Source organism: Leopardus geoffroyi, chromosome D3 (assembly GCF_018350155.1).
Source record: "Leopardus geoffroyi isolate Oge1 chromosome D3, O.geoffroyi_Oge1_pat1.0, whole genome shotgun sequence".
In the NCBI taxonomy this organism is placed as follows: domain Eukaryota; kingdom Metazoa; phylum Chordata; class Mammalia; order Carnivora; family Felidae; genus Leopardus; species Leopardus geoffroyi.
The window spans coordinates 66545079-66563864 of NC_059339.1; the positions used below are offsets into that span (position 1 = coordinate 66545079).

The following is an 18786-nucleotide window of genomic DNA, read 5'->3' on the forward strand; positions in this document are numbered from 1 at the left end:
TTCTTCCTTCCTCTGCTTTTTGTTCCGTTCAGGCCCGCAAGGCGTTGGAAGGGGCCCACCCACACCAGGGAGGGCAGTCTACTTTTATGAGTCCAGTACTAATCTGATCTGGAAACCCTCACAGGCACGTCCCAAGTAACACTGAACCGGGGTACCCCACAGCCAACCGAATGAACCATCACATCGCCCTCACCTCACCCCCAGGCTCCTGGCTGTCTCCCAGCCGCTTCTGTCCTCCCTCCAAGCCCTGCCCGGCGATGAGACCTCTCACATCGGGCCTCCTGTTTCTCCCCAGCACTCCCTGTTCTGGGGGGTGGGGGCGGGGGGAGACCCCCACCGCTCCTGGGAAGTAGGAAACAAGGAATTCTCTTGCCAGAGCATTATCTTCCCCACTCCCCTTGCCCTCAGTGGCAGGCCCTATGCAGCCGCCTGAAGCCCAGCAAGTAACACTTCTCCACACTTGCCCTGCACGGTGCTGATCTGCCTTCTGTCTCAGAACCACCCCGTTGTCCCCACATCAGCCAGAGCAGCTGTTCTTTCATCTGGTTTATGTACCCAGCTCTCATCCAGCATTTTTTTTTTCTTTTTTTTTTTTTTTGAGGAAAGCCCTGCCCTTGGGTTTCCTGTGCCACCTGTTAGCTGTGTGCCTTTGGGCAAGCTACTGAAACTGCCTGTGCATCAGTGTCTTTGTCTGTGAAATGGAGATCGTAACAGGACCTCCCTCGTACGTCTTTATAAGGATCTAATGAGCTAAAGTGCTTTAACACGTGTCTGGTATATAGTATGCGCTATATAAACATTAGCTATGATGATGATGATTTAAAAAAAAATCCCTGGGGCGCCTGGGTGGCTCAGTGGGTTGAGCGTCCAACTGCGGCTCAGGTCATGATCTCACAGTTCATGAGTTCGAGCCCCACGTCGGGCTCATTTGCTGCTGTCAGCACAGAGCCTGCTTCAGATCCTCTGTCCCTCTCTCCGTGCCCTTCCTCCGCTCACACTCGCTCTCTTTCTCAAAAATAAACAAACAAAAAAATCCCTGCGTTCCATAGTCTTTCTCCTTGGTCCTCTTGTTCTCCCCTCCCTTTCCTTTTCCTAGAGAGTTTTCCAGGCCCCATCAATGTGCATTCTTCCCCACTGGCCGACCACCCCCCCCCCCCCGCCCCTGCGGTCAGCCACCAGCAATGGCTTGTCCAGTAGGAGAGCTGGTAGCCGAGGCCTCAAAGCCAAGACTTCTGGAATCACCGCTTTGTAACAGTCTTTCCTCATTCGGTTGGGAGATTCTAGAAGAAAAGCCACATTGAGGCTCCTAGGCCAGAAGCACAGAACTCCTCTTTTCTCCAGCTCACAAGCAACCCCACCTCTCCCACCATCCAGGTGCCCCATCCAAATCCCCCCTGTGAAATTTAGGACGAAAATGCTCTTTCCTCCCTTACTCTCCAGGCCCATCTGTCCAAGACTTCCTTCTTTCTCATAGGCTCTCTTTACTTCCTTTGTCCAAAACTGAGGCTCCCTGACCTGTTCTCCGAAGCCCCTTACCTTGCCTTTGACGGCTCAGGGCATTTCCTTCTCTTGGTGCCCGCCAGGGGTCGACGCCTGGTGCCATGCTCTTTCAAGGGGCTGGATAAATGGGGGCCCCTGTTCAGGATGCACACACAGCAACAGGGGTCCTCGTGGCGGGGGGTACCCACAGTACTTCTGACCTCATCTAGTTGGACCCCGCACAATCAGAATTCAGAAGGCGTGTAACTGAACTGGCGTATAAAAGTAAACTGAGTTTACTTTTCTCGAAATCTTGGAAGAAAAAGGTTGTTCAACCAAAAAGCTGAGAAAATAAAATTGGAAGGTTTTTGTTTAACCTACTTAAGAGCAGAAGTGTTTTTTAGACTTTGGTGCAACAGTTTGTATGTAAATAGAGTGTGCTAACTGCAAATGAGTCTTATCATTTCTTTGATGTGGGCCCCTGGGGATATTTATTTGGAAATACTTTGTTAGCAGTTACTCGAAAGCAGTGCAATTAAGTTTCTCTCCGAATATTCTTTAATGGAGACTTGTCTCTAAATCAGGAGAGGAAATGTGGAGCTGGTAGAAAACCTTGTCACTCAAGAAGCCAACCTTATAAGGAAGAAGTTTCCAACAAAGCAAGCTGTGGGTGCCAGGGGGATTTGGGGAGGGAAGGAGCAGCTCTGGCAAGGTCTGAAGGAACGGAAAGGAGGCTCTGGGGGAGGCAGAGACCATTCCTTCGTTTCCTTCACCCTGAGCTCCAGTGAGGGGCTCTGTCTTGGCTGGAGGGTTGACGTGTAGCGCCTCCTGCCCATGGCCGACTGCTCAGCAACGACCTGGGACTCTGGTGGCAGCCCGGCCTCGGGCGAGCTGGGTTCAGGAGGGACCGTCCCAAGAGGGTTCACCCTCGCCATGGCTGGCTGCTGGGTCTCAGCCTCAGAATTCGGACTGCTGGGGTGCAGAGCTTGGCCACTGCTACGGGCAGAGTAACTTTCTGCTTGGGGCCAGGACTAGGGGGAGGCAAGGCGGGTGCCCGGGGGGCAACATTTAAGGGGCCTCACTCTCAGGTGCAGCCCTGCCATTGCACGAGCCTGAGGCTGAGCTCCCTTAAAGCTTCTTGCTTGCTTTATCCTAACCCCAGCCTTGCCTTCTGCCCTCCAAGAGGAGGATTCCTGGGACAGCCTACAAGGAAGAGACTGGACTTGAAAGGCAGAGCATCTCGTGGGTGTCCCTCGTTCCTTCCTCGGGGCAGAGTGCCCTTCTCCCCAACCACCTTATAGGGGGTGCTCCCCACCTTTGCCTGCATCCTCAGCACAGCCTGATGGAGAGAGGAAGGCGGTACAAGACTGGCCGGGGGCCCCAACACTCCCTCGGGCAAGGTGGTGCCCACAGAAGCAGGGCTATGGAGACTGGACCCGCCAGGGGTTGAATTCTGCAAGCCCCTGTGTTCCCCTGGCTATTCACCTCTCCCCCCACCTCCTCCACCTCCTCCACGGAGTGTGAAGGGCGTCAGACGGCCTGGTTTAAGCCCCGCGTTGCCACTGGGGACCCGCTCTGGCCCTACAGAGCAGAGAGAGTGGACTAGCATGAGGCCTGGGAACATGGTGGAGGGATGGGTGGCTGGGCGGGCTGCAGGAGACCTGAGGCAGACGGTGCCGTCTCAGCAGGGGCCCAGCCGGGGGGGACAGTGTGTGTGGTGGTGCTGGAGAGGAGCCGCGGGACCTGGAGCTGTGGGCATCTCGCCCCTGATGGAGATGGCCCAGGTCCCGGCACTCGGGGAACATGGCTGGGGGGAACGTGCCTCGTGGGTAACAAAGTGCGTCTCCGTGCACCAAAGGTGTGACCACTGTTTACGGGGTCTTCACAGCAGCAGGGTCGTGGGTCTCAACAGGCCACCTGTTAGGGGGGCAGAGGAGGCAGGCAGGGAAGGGGTGGAAAGGGCTAATGAGGCCGTGGGGTGTGTTGGCAAACCAGGCCTGCCCCACCTGGGTAAGAGTGAGCCCACACTGGACCTGGCAGCAGCAGGATGATAACACGGGCTGTCCCTGTGCCAGCTCAGGAGGATCAACCGGACGACAGCTGCCGCATTCCACAGCGAGAGCACACGGTGCTTGCCGGGGGGGCATGGCGGAAGACTGTTTTCAACTTTGAGCTGGTTCAGACACAGTGGGGAGGCTGAGGAGGAGGCCGTGGCCACGGGAACAGCACACTCAAATTGCTGTCGGTGGCCTGGGAGTACCCCCTCCCTCCTGGCTGCCCTTTTACCCAACGCTAGTGACCGCGACTTCCACAGGGCTACCCAGGGAGGGGATGTGCCCACCTTGCTTGAAGGCATAGCATCCTGCCCCATCCACAGAAACCGTAGGGATGAAGGATGGGCTGGCTGGCCGCTGGTAGCAGAGATGAGTGGCCCGAATGCCCAGAGTTCGTCAGAGCAAAGGATGCCGCGGGAACTATCTGGGTGTCTTAGGTCCTCAAAAGAAGGCAGAGTGGAGGCTGAAGCACGGAGAAAGAACCCTTGTAGGCATCCTTCCCTTCCTTCCTTCTCCAAGGGATCGGAACCCGTGGTCAGCAAGAGGGGAGCAGGAGTGACAGTGCAAGGTGGGGGAGGGGCGCCCCCACGCACCCACACGTGTGCACACACGCACCTGCACACACAGTTGCACTCGTGTGCACACACACGCGTGTCCTTCTCCTTCACTTCTGGTCACCCTGTGATAGCACCGAGTTGGGGGATGGCAGAAGATGAATTTTGAGCCTGACTTTGGCCTTTACATCAAAGCCAGACATTTATTATTTTTTAATATTCATTTATTTTCGAGAGAGAGACAGAGTGTGAGTGGGGGAGGGGCAGAGAGAGAGGGAGACACAGAACTCAAAGCAGGCTCCAGACTCCGAGCTGTCAGCACAGAGCCTGACGCCAGGCTCGAACTCACGAACTGCGAGATCATGACCTGACGCTCAACCGACTGAGCCTCCCAGGCACCCCCAGAGCCATTTAAATGTAATGGGCTTTGTGACTTTTAAGGTGGTGGTTGCACTTTTTACGACCTAAGAGAGTTCAGAAGAGCCGAGGCCTGGCTAAGTGTTCATCGGGGGCATGGGGGTGCTGGGGAGGTGGGGGCTGGGCGGAGGCCAGTTCCACGGAAAAAGATACAAATAAAGGTGTTTCATGATTACTTCTCCCCCACCCCCACCACCCCAGCTCCCCGGAGGCCTGCTTGTTCAACATGATGGACATACCCTTCAGTGCAGGTGCTGAATTAAAACTGCCTGCAGATTAACTCATTTAGTCCGTATGACGACCTATGCAGTAGCTACTATCATTGTCCCTGTTGGACAAGTGAGGAAACTGAGGCCCCAGGAGATGAAATAATGTGCCCAAGCTTGCCCAAGCTCTCTGGCTGCCTCTGAGCCATCGCTTGCAAACTCAGCCTTTCTCCAAGGGTCTCTGGGAGCTCCTGGAACTTGCTTTAGACCCATCAGCCTCAATAAGAGTTTACACCTGTCTGGGCTACAGGACACAGGGTGACGGGGGTGGGGGGGTGCCCTCCTATAGGAAGACTTCCTTTCCACTCAGTCCTGCTTCAGCAGGAAAATCAGAAGTCAGGTGCTGAGACCTGAGGCGCTCTTGCTGCCTTGCAAGGATCTTGCATTGCAGATCCCTTCGTGACTGTCCACGAGGGAGGGTGTGTGTGTGTGTGTTTCTCCTGCAGCCTCGTCATCAAGGTCATATCCCTTGGAGGGCAGAGACTGCACCTTTATTTTGTGTCCCTTTCTGTCCCGCCCCCCCCCCCAGCCCCTTCACCTTCTGTTCAGGTCTGTGGGTCTCAACTGTGTTCTCACAGGTTAGAACAACCAGTGGGCACCTGGCACAGAGTTTCCCATAAATGATGGACAGAATCACATACCTTTTTGCAGGCTTATAAACCACCCCCCGCCAGGGCTAAAACACTTCCTCCTGCTGCTTTTCTCTGTTTGCCACTGGAGTCATTGAAACTGGGGGAAAGGATGCATTTCTTTGTGAGTAGATGCCAAGATGAATTCTTCTTGGGGTGTGGTCAGTAAAAAATTTAATTAGCCTAGCTTTGGGGGGAAAAACGTGTTAATTAGTTTTCTCTTCAAATACACCACCTCGATGGCCTCCTCTTCCCCACTTCTATCCCCTGGGTGAAGCCCCAGTTTCCCATCTACACTTGGCAAGTCTCAGCCTGGCCACTGCTGTCACTGGAAAAGAAAGCGAAGAAGGTTATTTTTGTGCAGCCAGGGATTCCGACACGCGTTGATCGGTTCCTGTAGGTCCAGGGGACTGAGGAGGGGCGGGGCCCACAAGTAGTCCCCTGCAGTGGCCTCCGGAGAACCGTGAAGTTCCAGGCCACCGCGCCACCCATGCCACCCTTCTGGCGCCCAGTCCCGGCCCCAGGAGGCTCTGAGAAAGGCCTGCTGAAAGCCAAGGTGGAGGCAGCAGGCTGTGGTCAGGAGCATCTCGGCGAGACGGTGGGATCGAGAGCCTCCGGCCCCTCAGACGGAAGGGAAGAGGTCTCTCCAGGTGAGCCCGTCGCCCCGCTTCTTGTCCAGCCACCGGCCGCAGTTAAAGATGGTGGCCACTCCGGTGCTGGTGTTGGTGACTTCCACCTTCTCCACCAGCCAGCCCGAGTAGTAGCCGCTGCTGTCGTGCTCCACCCGCACCTTGCGCAGCTCGCCCAGCTCTAGCGTCTCCAGGAAGAAGCGGTCGGTGCTGCCCCGCTCGAAGAGGTTACGCATTTTCTGCTTCAGCTCCCGCTTGCCCGTGTCCCCGTTGGCCCCGAAGATGGTCACGAAGACATTGGCGTCGGTGCCTGCACCCGGCTCGTAGCCTGTCGTCACAATGACCTCGTACTTGACCGGCACCAGGCTCTGGACCTTGCTGGCAAAGCTTTCGGTCGTCTTGGTGACCTCGAACACCTTGAAGTACTTCCTCTTCCTCTTGAGGGGGATGAGGCAGTCACAGTTGAAGAAGTACCTGGCAGGGACAGAGGAGGCTCAGTGGATACCAGCCAAGGCTCTCACCCTCCCCCCGGGCCCCCCGGGCCATGAATGATCCCTTCTCCAGGTGGCCGGAGATGGGGTCGGAAATGTCTGCATTAAAATATGAGGATGGGGGGGCGCCTGGGTGGCTCAGTCGGTTAAGCGGCCGACTTCGGCTCAGGTCATGATCTCTCGGTCCGTGAGTTCTAGCCCCGCATCAGGCTCTGAGCCTGGAGCCTGCTTCAGATTCTGTGTCTCCCTCTCTCTGACCCTCCCCTGTTCATGCTCTGTCACTCCCTGTCTCAAAAATAAATAAATGTTAAAAAAAATTTTTTTTTTAAATATGAGGATGGGGTCTTGTTTGTGTTAAAACCCACGGCGAGAGGCATCTCTACCCTTCCAGTGTCTCCTTGATTCTTTCGTTTCCATCCCCCCCCCCCAACTCCACATCAAATCTACCAGCAAATCCCACCTTTAAAATAGGTCCAGAATCAGCCACTTGAAAAAGTATGCAGTATTTCACTATCTGTCCTGCCACTCGTCTGGTCCAAGTCACCACCACCTCCTCCCTCCTAGGTCGGCCTCCTAGCTGGTCTCCCTGCTTCTGCTATCTGTGGTCCATTCTTTCCACAGCAGCCAAGTGACCCCGTGGACACGTAAGTCCAAGAATGTAATTCCTCTGTTCAGAACCTTCCAACGGCTTCTTAGATTAAGTAAAAATCACCACCTTACCAAGGGCTGCAAGACCCTATGTGGTTGGACCCTCTGCCTGCCGTTTGCCTTTCTGACCGAGCACCTGGCCTTGTCTAACTAAGCTCACTCCGTGCCAACCGTGCTGGTCCCCTTGCTCTTTCAAAGGGACTGATGAATGTTTGTACCTGGTATTCTCACCTTCAGGGACAGCTGCGGGATCCAGGCAAAGCCAAGTGGAAACGTCCCAAATCCCTCGCACTGGGCTGAGTTAAAGTATGAGTGTGTGTGTGCGTGCACGCACGCGTGTGCATGCGTGAAAACACATACATGCACGTGCTCATGGTCTGAGGGGTGCAAGGGGTAAGAGAAAATCCTCTACTGAAGCAGCGCCATAAGCAGAAGCAAGTACAGGGCCAAGAGTAATGGTCTTGGACCAAAATGTCCCCTCTCTATCCCCACCCTCCACACCCCCAATTTTACCCTATGGGTAATGGTAGTTAGTCTAATAGTTAACTACAAGGGAGGAAGTCAGGAGGCACAGTGGGAAAATGCTGCATGGAGTGCAAGGGGGCCTCGGGTCTACTCCAGCCTTGCCACCTGCTACTCTTGTGACCTTGGGCAAGCCACGTCTCCTACCCAGACCTTGATTTTCCCATTGGCAATGCTAGAGGTTTGAACTGAACAACTGCTATGGTTTCTTCCCGCTCCCAACTGCTAATATTTTAACAGCTTTGGAAATAAGCTGTCCTGGCACTGACTGATGACTTCAGGAATGCATCCCTAAAAGGGCGTGCCCAATGGTGCAAAATCAGACCCCTTTTAGATGAAAATCCATAACCGCAAAAAAAGCAGGATTTTCTGCTTGCTTCCTCAGTGCCGACCGGGGCTTTGCACCCTTGCATCTCGTCGGCTCCCATGACAACCCGGAGCTTCAGGCATCATCCTCCCATTTCACAGAAGGGGAAACTAAGTCACTGCCCGAGGTGAGCCAGAGCGGGCCCAGAGCCAGCCTGCCTCGCCACCTGAGGAGACAGCCACGGAAAGACACTGGCAGGAAATCCATATTCTGTTTCGAGATCTCTCTTCCCCCAGTTCATCACTTGATAAATTCGGATTGTTGTTACATACCACACTTTCTCGGAGGGGGATATAACTTCAATCTTTGTTTAGACGTTCTTTAAAAATGTATTTCTTTATGCAAATGCTGACTGATATACATAATTCTCTATAAATGCACAAATCATGTGACCACATGCGTGTTTTTCTAAATACACTCTTCTTCCCCTTTTCGCTTGGCTCTCTCTCCTTTTTCCCTCCTTCCTTTCCACTTCCACATCCCACCTTTACCTCAGATAACCCATGGAACAGTTGCGGGTGTATCTTGCCAGATTTCCTTCCATTTCACCCAACCATGCACAGACCCACACAGACACAGACATATGTGGGATGTCAGTGTTCCCTTTACAAAATGGCATCATATAATATGTGTTTTCCCATATCTTGCTTTTCCCGGGAATCGCTCCAAGTCATCTGGTACATATTTAATTCATTATTTTTAATGGCTGAAGAATATTCCCTAGTAGACCCATAAGGAAAACGTTTCTCATACATATAAGATCACCAAGATGTGGGACCCTGGGCTCTGTGGGGTCATGACTCTAGGTGTGGACTCACTGGAAAGGAGGGTAGGGACATCAGAAAGACTAATGACAAAAGCAAAAAATAACAAATGAAAAATTAAATACATTTGAAAAACATGTAAATAGGATCACACTTCTGTGAACAGCGTTTGTGAGATGTTAGAAAAGTGTCAGAGAGAGCGGGGTCACCAAACACTCATGGTGGCTGTCTCTGATGGGTAGGGCTTTCGGGAAGTTTTACTTAAAAGACGATTTGTATTATTTGAATTTTTATAATGGCTGGGTATTATATATGGTATTGAGATAAAACAATGAAGTTATATTTGGTTAAAAAAAGAAAGAAAGAAGCAAAAGCCCCTGGGTGTGGCCTTCCATCGAATCCGGAGGATCTCAGTGCAAAGGAGAACCTTAGAAGGTACGGCACACCCTAAGGAGGAGTCACCACTGGAACCGGCTGAAAGATGAAAACTGGAGACTCCTGTGTTTACAGGAGAGTGAGATTAAATTCATTTGTAACTCCTGGAAGTCCGAACGGTACGGTTAATGTGATGGCCGGAAAGGAACTGTGGACGCATGTATGCCATCCATCAGGATCCAAGCTCGAGACCTGCACGGGCCGGTTCACTATGACCTCCGAGAGTTCCCTGAGCTGGACCCCTGTCGTCCTTCCCCCGGCGCCAGACTCCAGTGAACATCCAGCTCTCTTCCCGGAGGGAGACAGCACAGAGAGGTGACGGGTTACCGCCTGAGGCCACACAGCTGACTTGGTGACAGTTCTAGTATTCAGGGTCTGGACTCTCTGCACCCCTTTCCCTTTGGGCAGAGCCCCCACTCCACAGACATCCCTTCCTCCCCCTCCAGGCCTAGTGACATACTGACAAAAGGCCACCCTTTTTTGAGGGTGTGGGAATGGTGGTTTCTTTCCCTGGATGAGAAATTCTACAACTCGGCCCCAGGACTGTGGGGTAGGAAGCTCCTGGGCTGAGCTTGTATTTCCCCTTCCTTCTGAGACTGGAAGGTGCTTGGTGGTGCTGAGATTTTTGGCTCTGTGTCTTTCTTACAGCCACCATGGCTGGTTTAAAGCTAACTCGAGGGAAGACTATTTCTTATTATTGCATAGTGTTGCACTGTATTATATTGTATTTTCTTGTACCGTTTGGTTTTTGGGGGGGGTGGGGTTTGCAGAGGTGTGGTATCGGTAGCAATACTCGATGTGGTTGGCAGGCAGTGCTGGGTTGCAGAAGGGGCTGTGCCCTGGGCCCGACTTGCTGGGTGAGGTGGTAACTCCTCTGGGCCTCTATGTCTCAGCTCTCAAGTCTCCATCAATAATCGCTCCAGGCAGCCAGGACCAGCAAGTCTGGCAGGATTTACTGTAACCGGCTGGTTTTTCGCTAAAAGAGCAATGGATAACACACTCTCTCTCTCTCTCTCTCTCTCTCTCTCTGCCATGACGACGCGGCAAGCCAGGGAGAAAGGCCTCACTAGCACCCAACCATGCTGGTTCCCTGACCTCTGACGTCCAGCCTCCAAAACTGCGAGAAAAAGAGGTCTGCTATTGGAGCCACCCGGTCTGTGGGATTTTGATACGGCAGCCTGAGTTGGTCAAGACAGAAGTTTACAAGTCAGGACCCTTCCTGACCGATTCCCAAAGGGGAAGCTTGGGCATCCCAGGGAGCCTACTGTCACAGGTGGAGCGTGGACAGACACTGCTTTGAGCGACTTGAGCTCCTGAGGCCAGAGAGGGCAGCCGAGGGCGCTGCCCCGGTTGAGCCTGCACCGGTCTGCTGTGCTCACCGTGAAGGCGTCGCCAGGGGCAGGGCCAGCTCGGGGAGCGGGTGGCAACAGCTCTGGGGGGTGACCCAGCGAGCAGTGGCAGGCTGGCCCCGGGATCTGCACGTGTCACCTGTCACTCACTCCTCGGGTCTAGCCTCCCAGAGGCAAGCACTGCCCTCGGCTTCCCCTTCCTCCTCTCCCGGTGCCTTCACACTGCTGTTCCTGCCTTCCAGGGCCTCGGGGCTCTTTCTGGCATCCAATGTGGTAACCAAGTGGTTTTAATTAGAAAAACTGATGGCTGTGGACTGTTACCCAGGTAACTAAAACCCTTAATCCTTCAGAAATGCCTGAGTCTCCAGAAGGCCCTGGTGGGGGCAATGCAAAGCTCCTTATCCGGGGTCCTCAGAGGCAGGTGGGCCATGGCATTACTCCAGTTGGGCTCTGATCCCCACTCTGCCCACAAGGATGGCAGGGCTTTCACTGTGCCAGTGGAAGCATCAGGCTTCAAAGCTGTATTTCTTTGTCATCGCACAGTGATGGGAGGGGGAGGGAAGGGAAGCGTCCGCTGTCTGGTCCTGTTTGGCTTACTTCTTCCAAGGAAGCGTCCCTGGATTAAAAGGCTGGAGCCCTCAAATTCATCTGGCCGAGTCCCTGCCTCTGAGGGTAGGCCTATGGCTCAGAAAGCTCCAAAAGAGTACGGCTGCCTTTCCCTCCCTATCTCGTAAGTTTCCTGAACGAGGTGGCCTCGAAGGGGACAGCTCCCTGGGTCCTGGCGTCTTGCCCGTGGTCTAGCCCCATCCCGCTGTGCGGAGGGAGCAGCCCTTCCGGGGGGAGGGGTGGAGGCATACACGTTACTGTACTCCACATACACGTTGCCGTACATACATACACGTTGCCGTACTCCATCTCGGTGATGGTGATGGTCTTGACGTGCCAGACCAGCTCTCTCTTGGGGATGAACCGGTCCTCCCTGGCGAGATGGCCCACGCAGAGGGAGGCAATGTCCCCCAAGTAGACGCTGTCAAACTCGAACGTGTCCGTGGTCCCCCTGCAGGACACAAAAGCATGGCCTCTAATAAGAGATGCCGATGTCCACTGTAGGAAGTGAGCCTTTATTGAAAGCTTACTGCATTCCAGGCACTGGTCTAAGGAGGAGGGATAGAATGGCAACCATGACCTGATGTCAGCCCTGCATTCTTGGAGGGGTGCAGTGTCATTCTGGAACAAGACAACCACAGCCTGGTCCCAGCAGGAGGGGGTGGTAACATCACGAAGCAGACAGAGGTGGGAGGAGGGCGAGGCCCTGAGGGTTAGGCTGGGGAGGGTGGTGGGGATTCAGAGAGCACAGCAAAGGGAGGGAGGGAAGAGGCCCCTGAGGTGGACTTGACTTGGCAAAGTCACGGGATGGGGACTGAGGGCAAGGAGGCATCTGTGGGGGGCTTGTTGGCTCGGCTGCAGTTGGGGTCCAGTCAGGGAAGCAGCCACGGAAAAGGTGGGGTGCGGCCATGTGTGGTGGTCTGCGGGTGCCAGTCTAAGGAGCTCATACTTCATCCTGATGCAGAGGGAGTTCAAATGCAAGGTGCAGTGGGTCACAGGAGGGGGAGACTTCTGTAAGCAGTTCTGGGGGAGCGGGGAGATGAAGTGGGCATCTGGGCAGTTCAGGGGTGGCTCTGGTGTGGAGGAGGAGTTGAGGTTTCCCGGCTGTGCCTGTCAACCAGGAGGGGTGAGAAGCGCCTTTTCCCGAGACCCGATTTTGATTTTCCTACAAAGCATCTAAGAGGCTCTCTCCTCCCTTCCTCCTCCTAAGTAGAACTTAGTCTGTGCTGTCTTACACGGCTCCCTTGCAGACTAGACTGTGCAGTCTGCCCCGACTTGGATGGGGTCCGCAACGATTCCTGGTCCTGCCGCACAGCGGGCTCTCTTTAATTAATTAATTACTAATGTTTGCTGTAGCTGTCCATTAACTTTTTAAAACTGAAATATAGTTGACACAAACCCGTGTAAATGTAAGGTGTACAATGTGCTACTTTAATATATTGATATATTGTAGTAGGATTGCCACGGTGGTGATATTGGCACCTCTGTCTGGTTACAGAATTATCCTCTCCTTTTAGTAGTTGGAATAATTAAATTCTCCTCTCTTATACTGGCCTCTCTTTGCGTGGCAATCTCCCCCTTTCCCTTTTATAAATCTCCTGTTTCATCCATCCGTAGGAGTTCGCATAGGATTGGCACAAAGTAGGTACTCAATTAAGTGCTTGCAGTTTAGGCCCATTTGCATACTTAGGGCACCCACCAAGGGGGTTGATTTGGGGGGTCCCTCTCTTACCCACCCCACCCCCCTCCCTCCCCAGTGGGAACCCCCTCTTCCTACTTCCTAAAGGCCCGCTGTCGGGAAGAATTTTCCACGAGAAACTCTTTGGATCGGTTCTTCCTGCCCTCCAGGATGAGCCAGACGTTCTCCCTGGTTTCGCCTCCGTTGCCCGTTTCTATGACGATCTCGTAGGCTGCAGTGGAGAAGGTGGGAGAAGGTCAGCTGGGGGAAGCAGCTTCTCTGTCCTCCATCTGATCTTAGACCACAGCCTGGGGATAGGCTGGAGTCCCCACAAGGAGGCACTACAACAAAAACCTGCCCCAGTCTGGCCACCATAAGCATGTCTTTTATTTATAGAGCAGCCACTCTGCCTGGTGACCATGGAGCCGCTGGGAGTGAAACACCAGGAAGCAGGGGGTGGGGAGTTTTTTGGGACAGGTGCTGGGGCCTGGCTCTCAGGGATGGACAGCACCCCCCCACCCCGAGATGCAAAACGGAGATCCTGTGCAGAAAGAGGGCAGAGAGGGAGAAGTGAGGGGGAAGCTACAGGCAGTCCAGACTCCAGGAGAGCCCTGAGCCCTATCCACATGCAGTCAGGTTCTGCCCTGTCTCAAGGCCGAGTTGCACCCAGCACCACCGCACCCCTCCCCTGCGCCTCGTTTGAGCATGTCTGCATTCACTCAGCAACATTTGTTATGTCGGTGCTAAGGGTCAGGATGGGGCTAGACTCGGGGCCCCTAGAGCTCCACCTGCAGCCCCAGGCACACACTGACTACCACAGGCCACAGATGGGATGTGCTAACCTTGCAACAAAGGATGTGCTAACCTTGCAACAAGGGGCTGAAGTATCTCCAGGTGAGAGAACAAATGAGCTGCCCATTACCTCTCCCAGCTCTGTCTCTTCGCATTTGCTCTCCCCCTTGCCCCCCCCCCTCGGCCCCTCTGCCCCCCTGCTGTCCCTGGAGCCCTGGGGTGACTGTTCCCCTGGAGTGCTTCCAACTTCTCTCACTTTGCTCGTGGAGATCGCCCCACCCACCCTAAGATGGCAACTCGCCTGCCCCCAGCGCCCCCAGGTGGCCTTAAGGGGCTCCATGACATTCTCTTCATCACCTGCTACCTCCTAACATATAGCTATGTGGTTTGCTGCTTATTTTATTGTTTCCTGTACTCCCCCTCCCACCTGAATGTGAGCTCCAGGGGGGCAGGGGCCTTCGTTTTGCTCACTGATAGATCCCAAGTGCCCAGAACAGTGCCTGGCATGCAGGAACTCAATAAGTATTTGTGGAGTGAATGAATGAATGGTTGGGCCACAGGAAGCTTCAGGAAGGAGGTCGCGTTTGAGCTTGCGCTTGAAGACGGAGCCAGGATTCCCGTCTGCGGAAGACGAAAGGAGGTTCGAGGCAGAGGGAGGAGCGCAGGCAAAGACTGAGAGGAGAGGGGATGGGAGTTCACGGGACCCAGCTCCCACTCCCAAGGGACCAGGCCAGACTCGGAGCTGGCACACGGACACAACCAATGTCGGTCAGAGTGTCCCCTGTGCATATGGCTCTTGCCACAGTAAAGGACTCGTTGAGGGGTTGGGACTCTGGATGCACAGGACAGCTCTTTCCGCACGGCTCTCCCAGGGACGTGATACAGACAAGGGAGACGAGGCGCCGCTGTGTCTGTAGCTCAGTGTATCGCTAGCCCTTCTGCCCTGGCGGCTTCTCTCCAGGACAGTGCGTGCTGCTGAGACGGGTGGAAGCAATCCTGACAAAGAGGCAGGTCGCCGATGAGAGGGCAGAAGAGCCACGGACAGCACAGAACTCCTGAAGAAGGTGGGGCTCTGTGGGTCTGTATAGACCCCAGCCCAGGAGGCTGGGGCCGACCGACGGCCGAGCCACAGTCAGGTCTCACGGCCGGTCCGCTTTCCCCACAGAGGGTGGGGTGAGTTCTGCAAACCCAATACCTGTGAGTTCAAAGTGGGTCCTGGGCTTTGTTGAGGACGTGGTTTGTCAGCGCCTGGGGGAGGAGGCAGGGGTGCTAGGAACCTACGGGCTCACTAGGTGAACTCAAGTCTGAGATTTGAGAACCAATGCGGATGGAGTACAAACAGACCATTCTTCCCTGATGGTCCTGGGTTAAGGTACGTCAGCAAAGACGTTTAGAGAGATTAGGAACAAATGTTGCCAGGGGCATCTGCGGTCTTTTGAGGAGAAGAAGTTTCAATGAGCGTAGTTCACCTTGCCCTCTTTCCCGGTATTTCATCGACAGCTTGATACAAATGTGGAAGGCGTGATTCTCAACTTTGTGTCTATGTTGCTGGGGGGAAACGGACAGAGGAGCGTTAGGGACCTGAAAGAATGGGGGCAGTGGGGAGCCCAGGCTAGTGGGGATCAGTGTAAGGCCATCCGTGAGGCCAGCACACCCACAGGACAAGCTCAGCTGGAGAGAGGGGCTCAGCAGCCATCGTGTGAGGCACCAGCACTAAGGGGCCGCCAGCAAAGCCACCACAGGCTCTTGGGGCACGAGTGGAGTTCAAGTGGCAAGACAGGAGACAGGAGAGCAGACCACCCTTGAAATCTTGCTCTGGGCATGGCATCTGCAGAGGGAGATGAGCAAATAGTTGAGGGCCCCCCATCATGTGGGCAGGTGCTGGATAAACAGGTGTTCGTCCCGAGGCAAGAACTGCAGGGGCACATGACGCTGTGGAGTGCCAGCAGGACGGCAGTGGGCTTCCGGAACTTCCTGCTCCAGATCACCTTGCCCACCTCACAGTGTCAGAAGTGTCTTCACTCTAAGGAGCTCCTGCAGTGTGGCTTGCATGGCCAGCCAGAATCTTCCCGTGGGAGACACTCTCCCCTTCCACTGAGGCTGTTAAGAAGGCTGTGGGGCTGGGGCTCCCAGTGGCCGTCTTCCCACGATGCACAGGAAGAAGCAGAGCTGAGACGAAAGGGGAGATGGGGATGTACCGAAATGACTGGAGCCTCTGGAGACAGCCAAGTGGAAACCAGCTCCGCCCGAGCCTTGGAGTTCTGGGAAGCAACACGCTTTCTCACTGCTGGAGCCAGCTTAGGTTTGGGGTTCAGGCACACACAGCCACGAGTCCTGGCCACTCCTGAAATTTTCTGTTTGACTCCACTGGGACTGCCAAAGAATGGAAGCTTCAAGAACGTGAGTATAAAGATGGGTTTTCTAGCATCTTCTAGAGCTGCCCGGTGATGCGGTGAAGTCCCCCACCCCCTGGAGAGCTGGCCATCAAAATGGACTATATTTGGGCTGGAAATGTTGCAGAGAAGGCTGACTGAGCAGCCCTAAAGGTGTCAAGGGAGGAAGAACAGGGAGGGGAAGGGCTGTAAAGAGGGAAGCACCGGTCCTGCTGGAGGACGTCCCAGCGAGACAGATCTATTTTGTCCTCCCAAGGGTGTATGTGTGCACGCGCGTGAGCGTGACCATGTGGGCACATGTGCAAGTGTGCATGCATGTGTGTGTGCATGCGTGAGCAGGTAATCCTATTGCCCAGGCCTTACTCCGGATTAATCGCAACAGAATTTGGGAGCAGGACCCAGATGTCAGTGTTATTTAAAGGCTGCCAATGGCTTTCAGCTCTGCTGCGCATTGGAGTCATCTGTAGAGGCAGGTGCTTGAAGAGGGCTGGGAGCAGCTTCTGGAGCTGCTAACGGGAGTTGGAGGTGAAGGTAGGGAACAGGGGGCTGAGGCAGGTGGGGCAATCGACCCATCTGGAGTAGCAGCCAGGCCCAATAAAGACAAGGCAGCCAGCAGCGGTGCAGCGAGCCCCGGTCTAAGAATCAGGTCACCTGGGTTGTACCAGCTGTGAATGGGCCTTAGATGTGTCACTTCGCCTTTCTGGGTTTTTGTTTTCCTTACCCATGGGATAGAGGTGTGAATTTGTACCCTATCTAGCTCACGGGGTGGGAGTAGGACTGTGAGGATCTAATGAGAACAGAGGTGTAGAGTGCTTTGCACATATGAAGCTGTTTGAGTATGAGAGGGTGTTGTTCTCACAAGCTGAGTGCTCAGAGGCGCCCCAGGGGTCACAGACACTGAGAGTAAGTGCCACAAGGGCAGGGTCTTTGTTTTATCCACTGGTGTGTCCCAGAACTCAGAATAGGCTGTGGCACTTAGTAGGTGCTCAGTAAATCTCTGCCAAATGGTTAAATAAAGGTAGCTGAGGATTGGGATGTTCGGCTCCGGCTGTGTCCGTGGCTTTCCCCAGGATGACCCTCCAATCTGAGGACACAGGTGTGGCCGTCTGTCCCTCTATGGACTCCTAGAGGGTGCCCCTCTGCCCTCCACAGCCTCTCAGTAAAGACCAGTCATCCAGGCCGGCTCCCGGGCTCCGTGCCCTTGCCATCCAATCTCCAGTCTGTAACATCCTTCCGGAACTAACGCAAGTGCCGCCTCCCCTCTGCAATCTCCCTGCCAACTCAACCCTCGCAGGTCTTAGCAGCTGTTTGGCAGGAAATCTGTGAAGGAGACTCAGTGATTATGCTCTGAGCATCACGAATCTCTCCTCCCCTGGACGCCAGTGGCCCGAGGAGCCTCTAGCGCTTATCTTGGCACGTGGGTCAGGGGCTTAAGCATTCCTACCGCGTAAGGGGCTTCAGCGTCTCCCTCTAACGGGATTATGAGGCTCCAAGGAAAAGGACCCCCTCTTCTTCCATCCCCTGAGCGGTCACAGCACACAGAGTCCCAAAGCCTACAGAGCTGCAGAAGGCTACAACAATGAGTGACTCTGTCCCTGATCTCTGGGAGCTTATAGTTGTACAGGGAGACTTACCATGTGCAAAGGTCAACACAAACTGGAGGTCACAAAGTGGTGTGTGCCACTCACAGCATCTACAATGAAACTGGGCACCCAGTAATTCCTCAGCTGAGTGTGGTTTACAGAAGCTGGGAGTCCTCACTCTGAATTAGGGCAGGAATCCTTGAGCAGTAAGCCTGACAAGGGGGTGCTTGGCCCCTCCTTTGGGTGCTCCCTGGGACACGGGGCTCACTACCTCTGAGAGCCGCTAATCTCATCGTTGGGTAGTTTGGATGGTGTGGCCAACATGAGCGGGGGGGGGGGGGGGCTTTCTACCCGAGATCTGTGCTTCCTTTCCTTTCCCCCCACCCCCAGGGGCTGTCCACCTGGGCACTACATTTCCCTGCATCTGGATGGAGTCAAGTGATTAGTTCTCACCAATAGCAAGTCAATCAATTCATTAAGAAGGTAGGGGAGTATGCCTACTCCACACTCTTCTCCCTTTTCCAAGAATGTTGAAAATGGCAGAGACACAGATCAAAAGAGCTTGGGTCCCCCAATCACAGCGTGGAAGGTCTCCTGCCAACAACCACACTGTATGGTTTATCACATGAGTGAGGAATACATTTTGGTTTGTTAAGCCATTGAGATTTGAGGGTTCACCCCTTACTGCAGTTAGTGTTCCCTTAAAAACTAAGGTTAAAAAATCCTTTCTTTACACCGGGCTCTGCCTTTGATAAGGTTTCTTTGAATCTGTTGGACCCAGACGCCAGCATCTGTATTAAAGAAACAACTCCCTAGTCCTGGATGGCCAGCCACTTTAGGGATCAATTTAAACTCTTTCCCTTTAAATATCACCTGAGGAAGGATCAAAGAAAGTGGCCGATGGGGATGCTGGCTCCCCCTGCAAATTCTGTTTCCAGAAGTCTTGATCTGTCAGCTGTGGCCACAGGTACCAATTGTATGGATGGTACCAATTGTACCCATGATATAAAAACAACCCAGAGAAGGCTTCCCACCAAAGTGCCCAGCCTGGCCCTCGGGACAGGGTAAGCTTGTCCCCAGTGTTTTTCCTGCTACCTAATTAATCCCCGTGATCGGGGCCAAGATTTGGT

The 18786-nt window shown here is 54.2% G+C and overlaps 1 protein-coding gene across 1 annotated transcript in view; it reads right to left on the reverse strand.

Annotated features, from left to right (window-relative positions):
* Positions 1-5145: 5145 nt before the first annotated feature.
* LOXHD1 (lipoxygenase homology PLAT domains 1) overlaps positions 5146-18786 on the reverse strand; it is a 159809-nt gene continuing 146168 nt past the window's right edge. The window contains exons 39-41 of the mRNA XM_045457288.1: positions 12988-13120; positions 11503-11661; positions 5146-6502 (exon numbers count right to left, since the gene is read on the reverse strand). Coding sequence (XP_045313244.1) covers positions 6022-6502; positions 11503-11661; positions 12988-13120 — 773 coding nt within the window. The 3' untranslated portion in view covers positions 5146-6021. The remainder of the gene's footprint in view (positions 6503-11502; positions 11662-12987; positions 13121-18786) is intronic.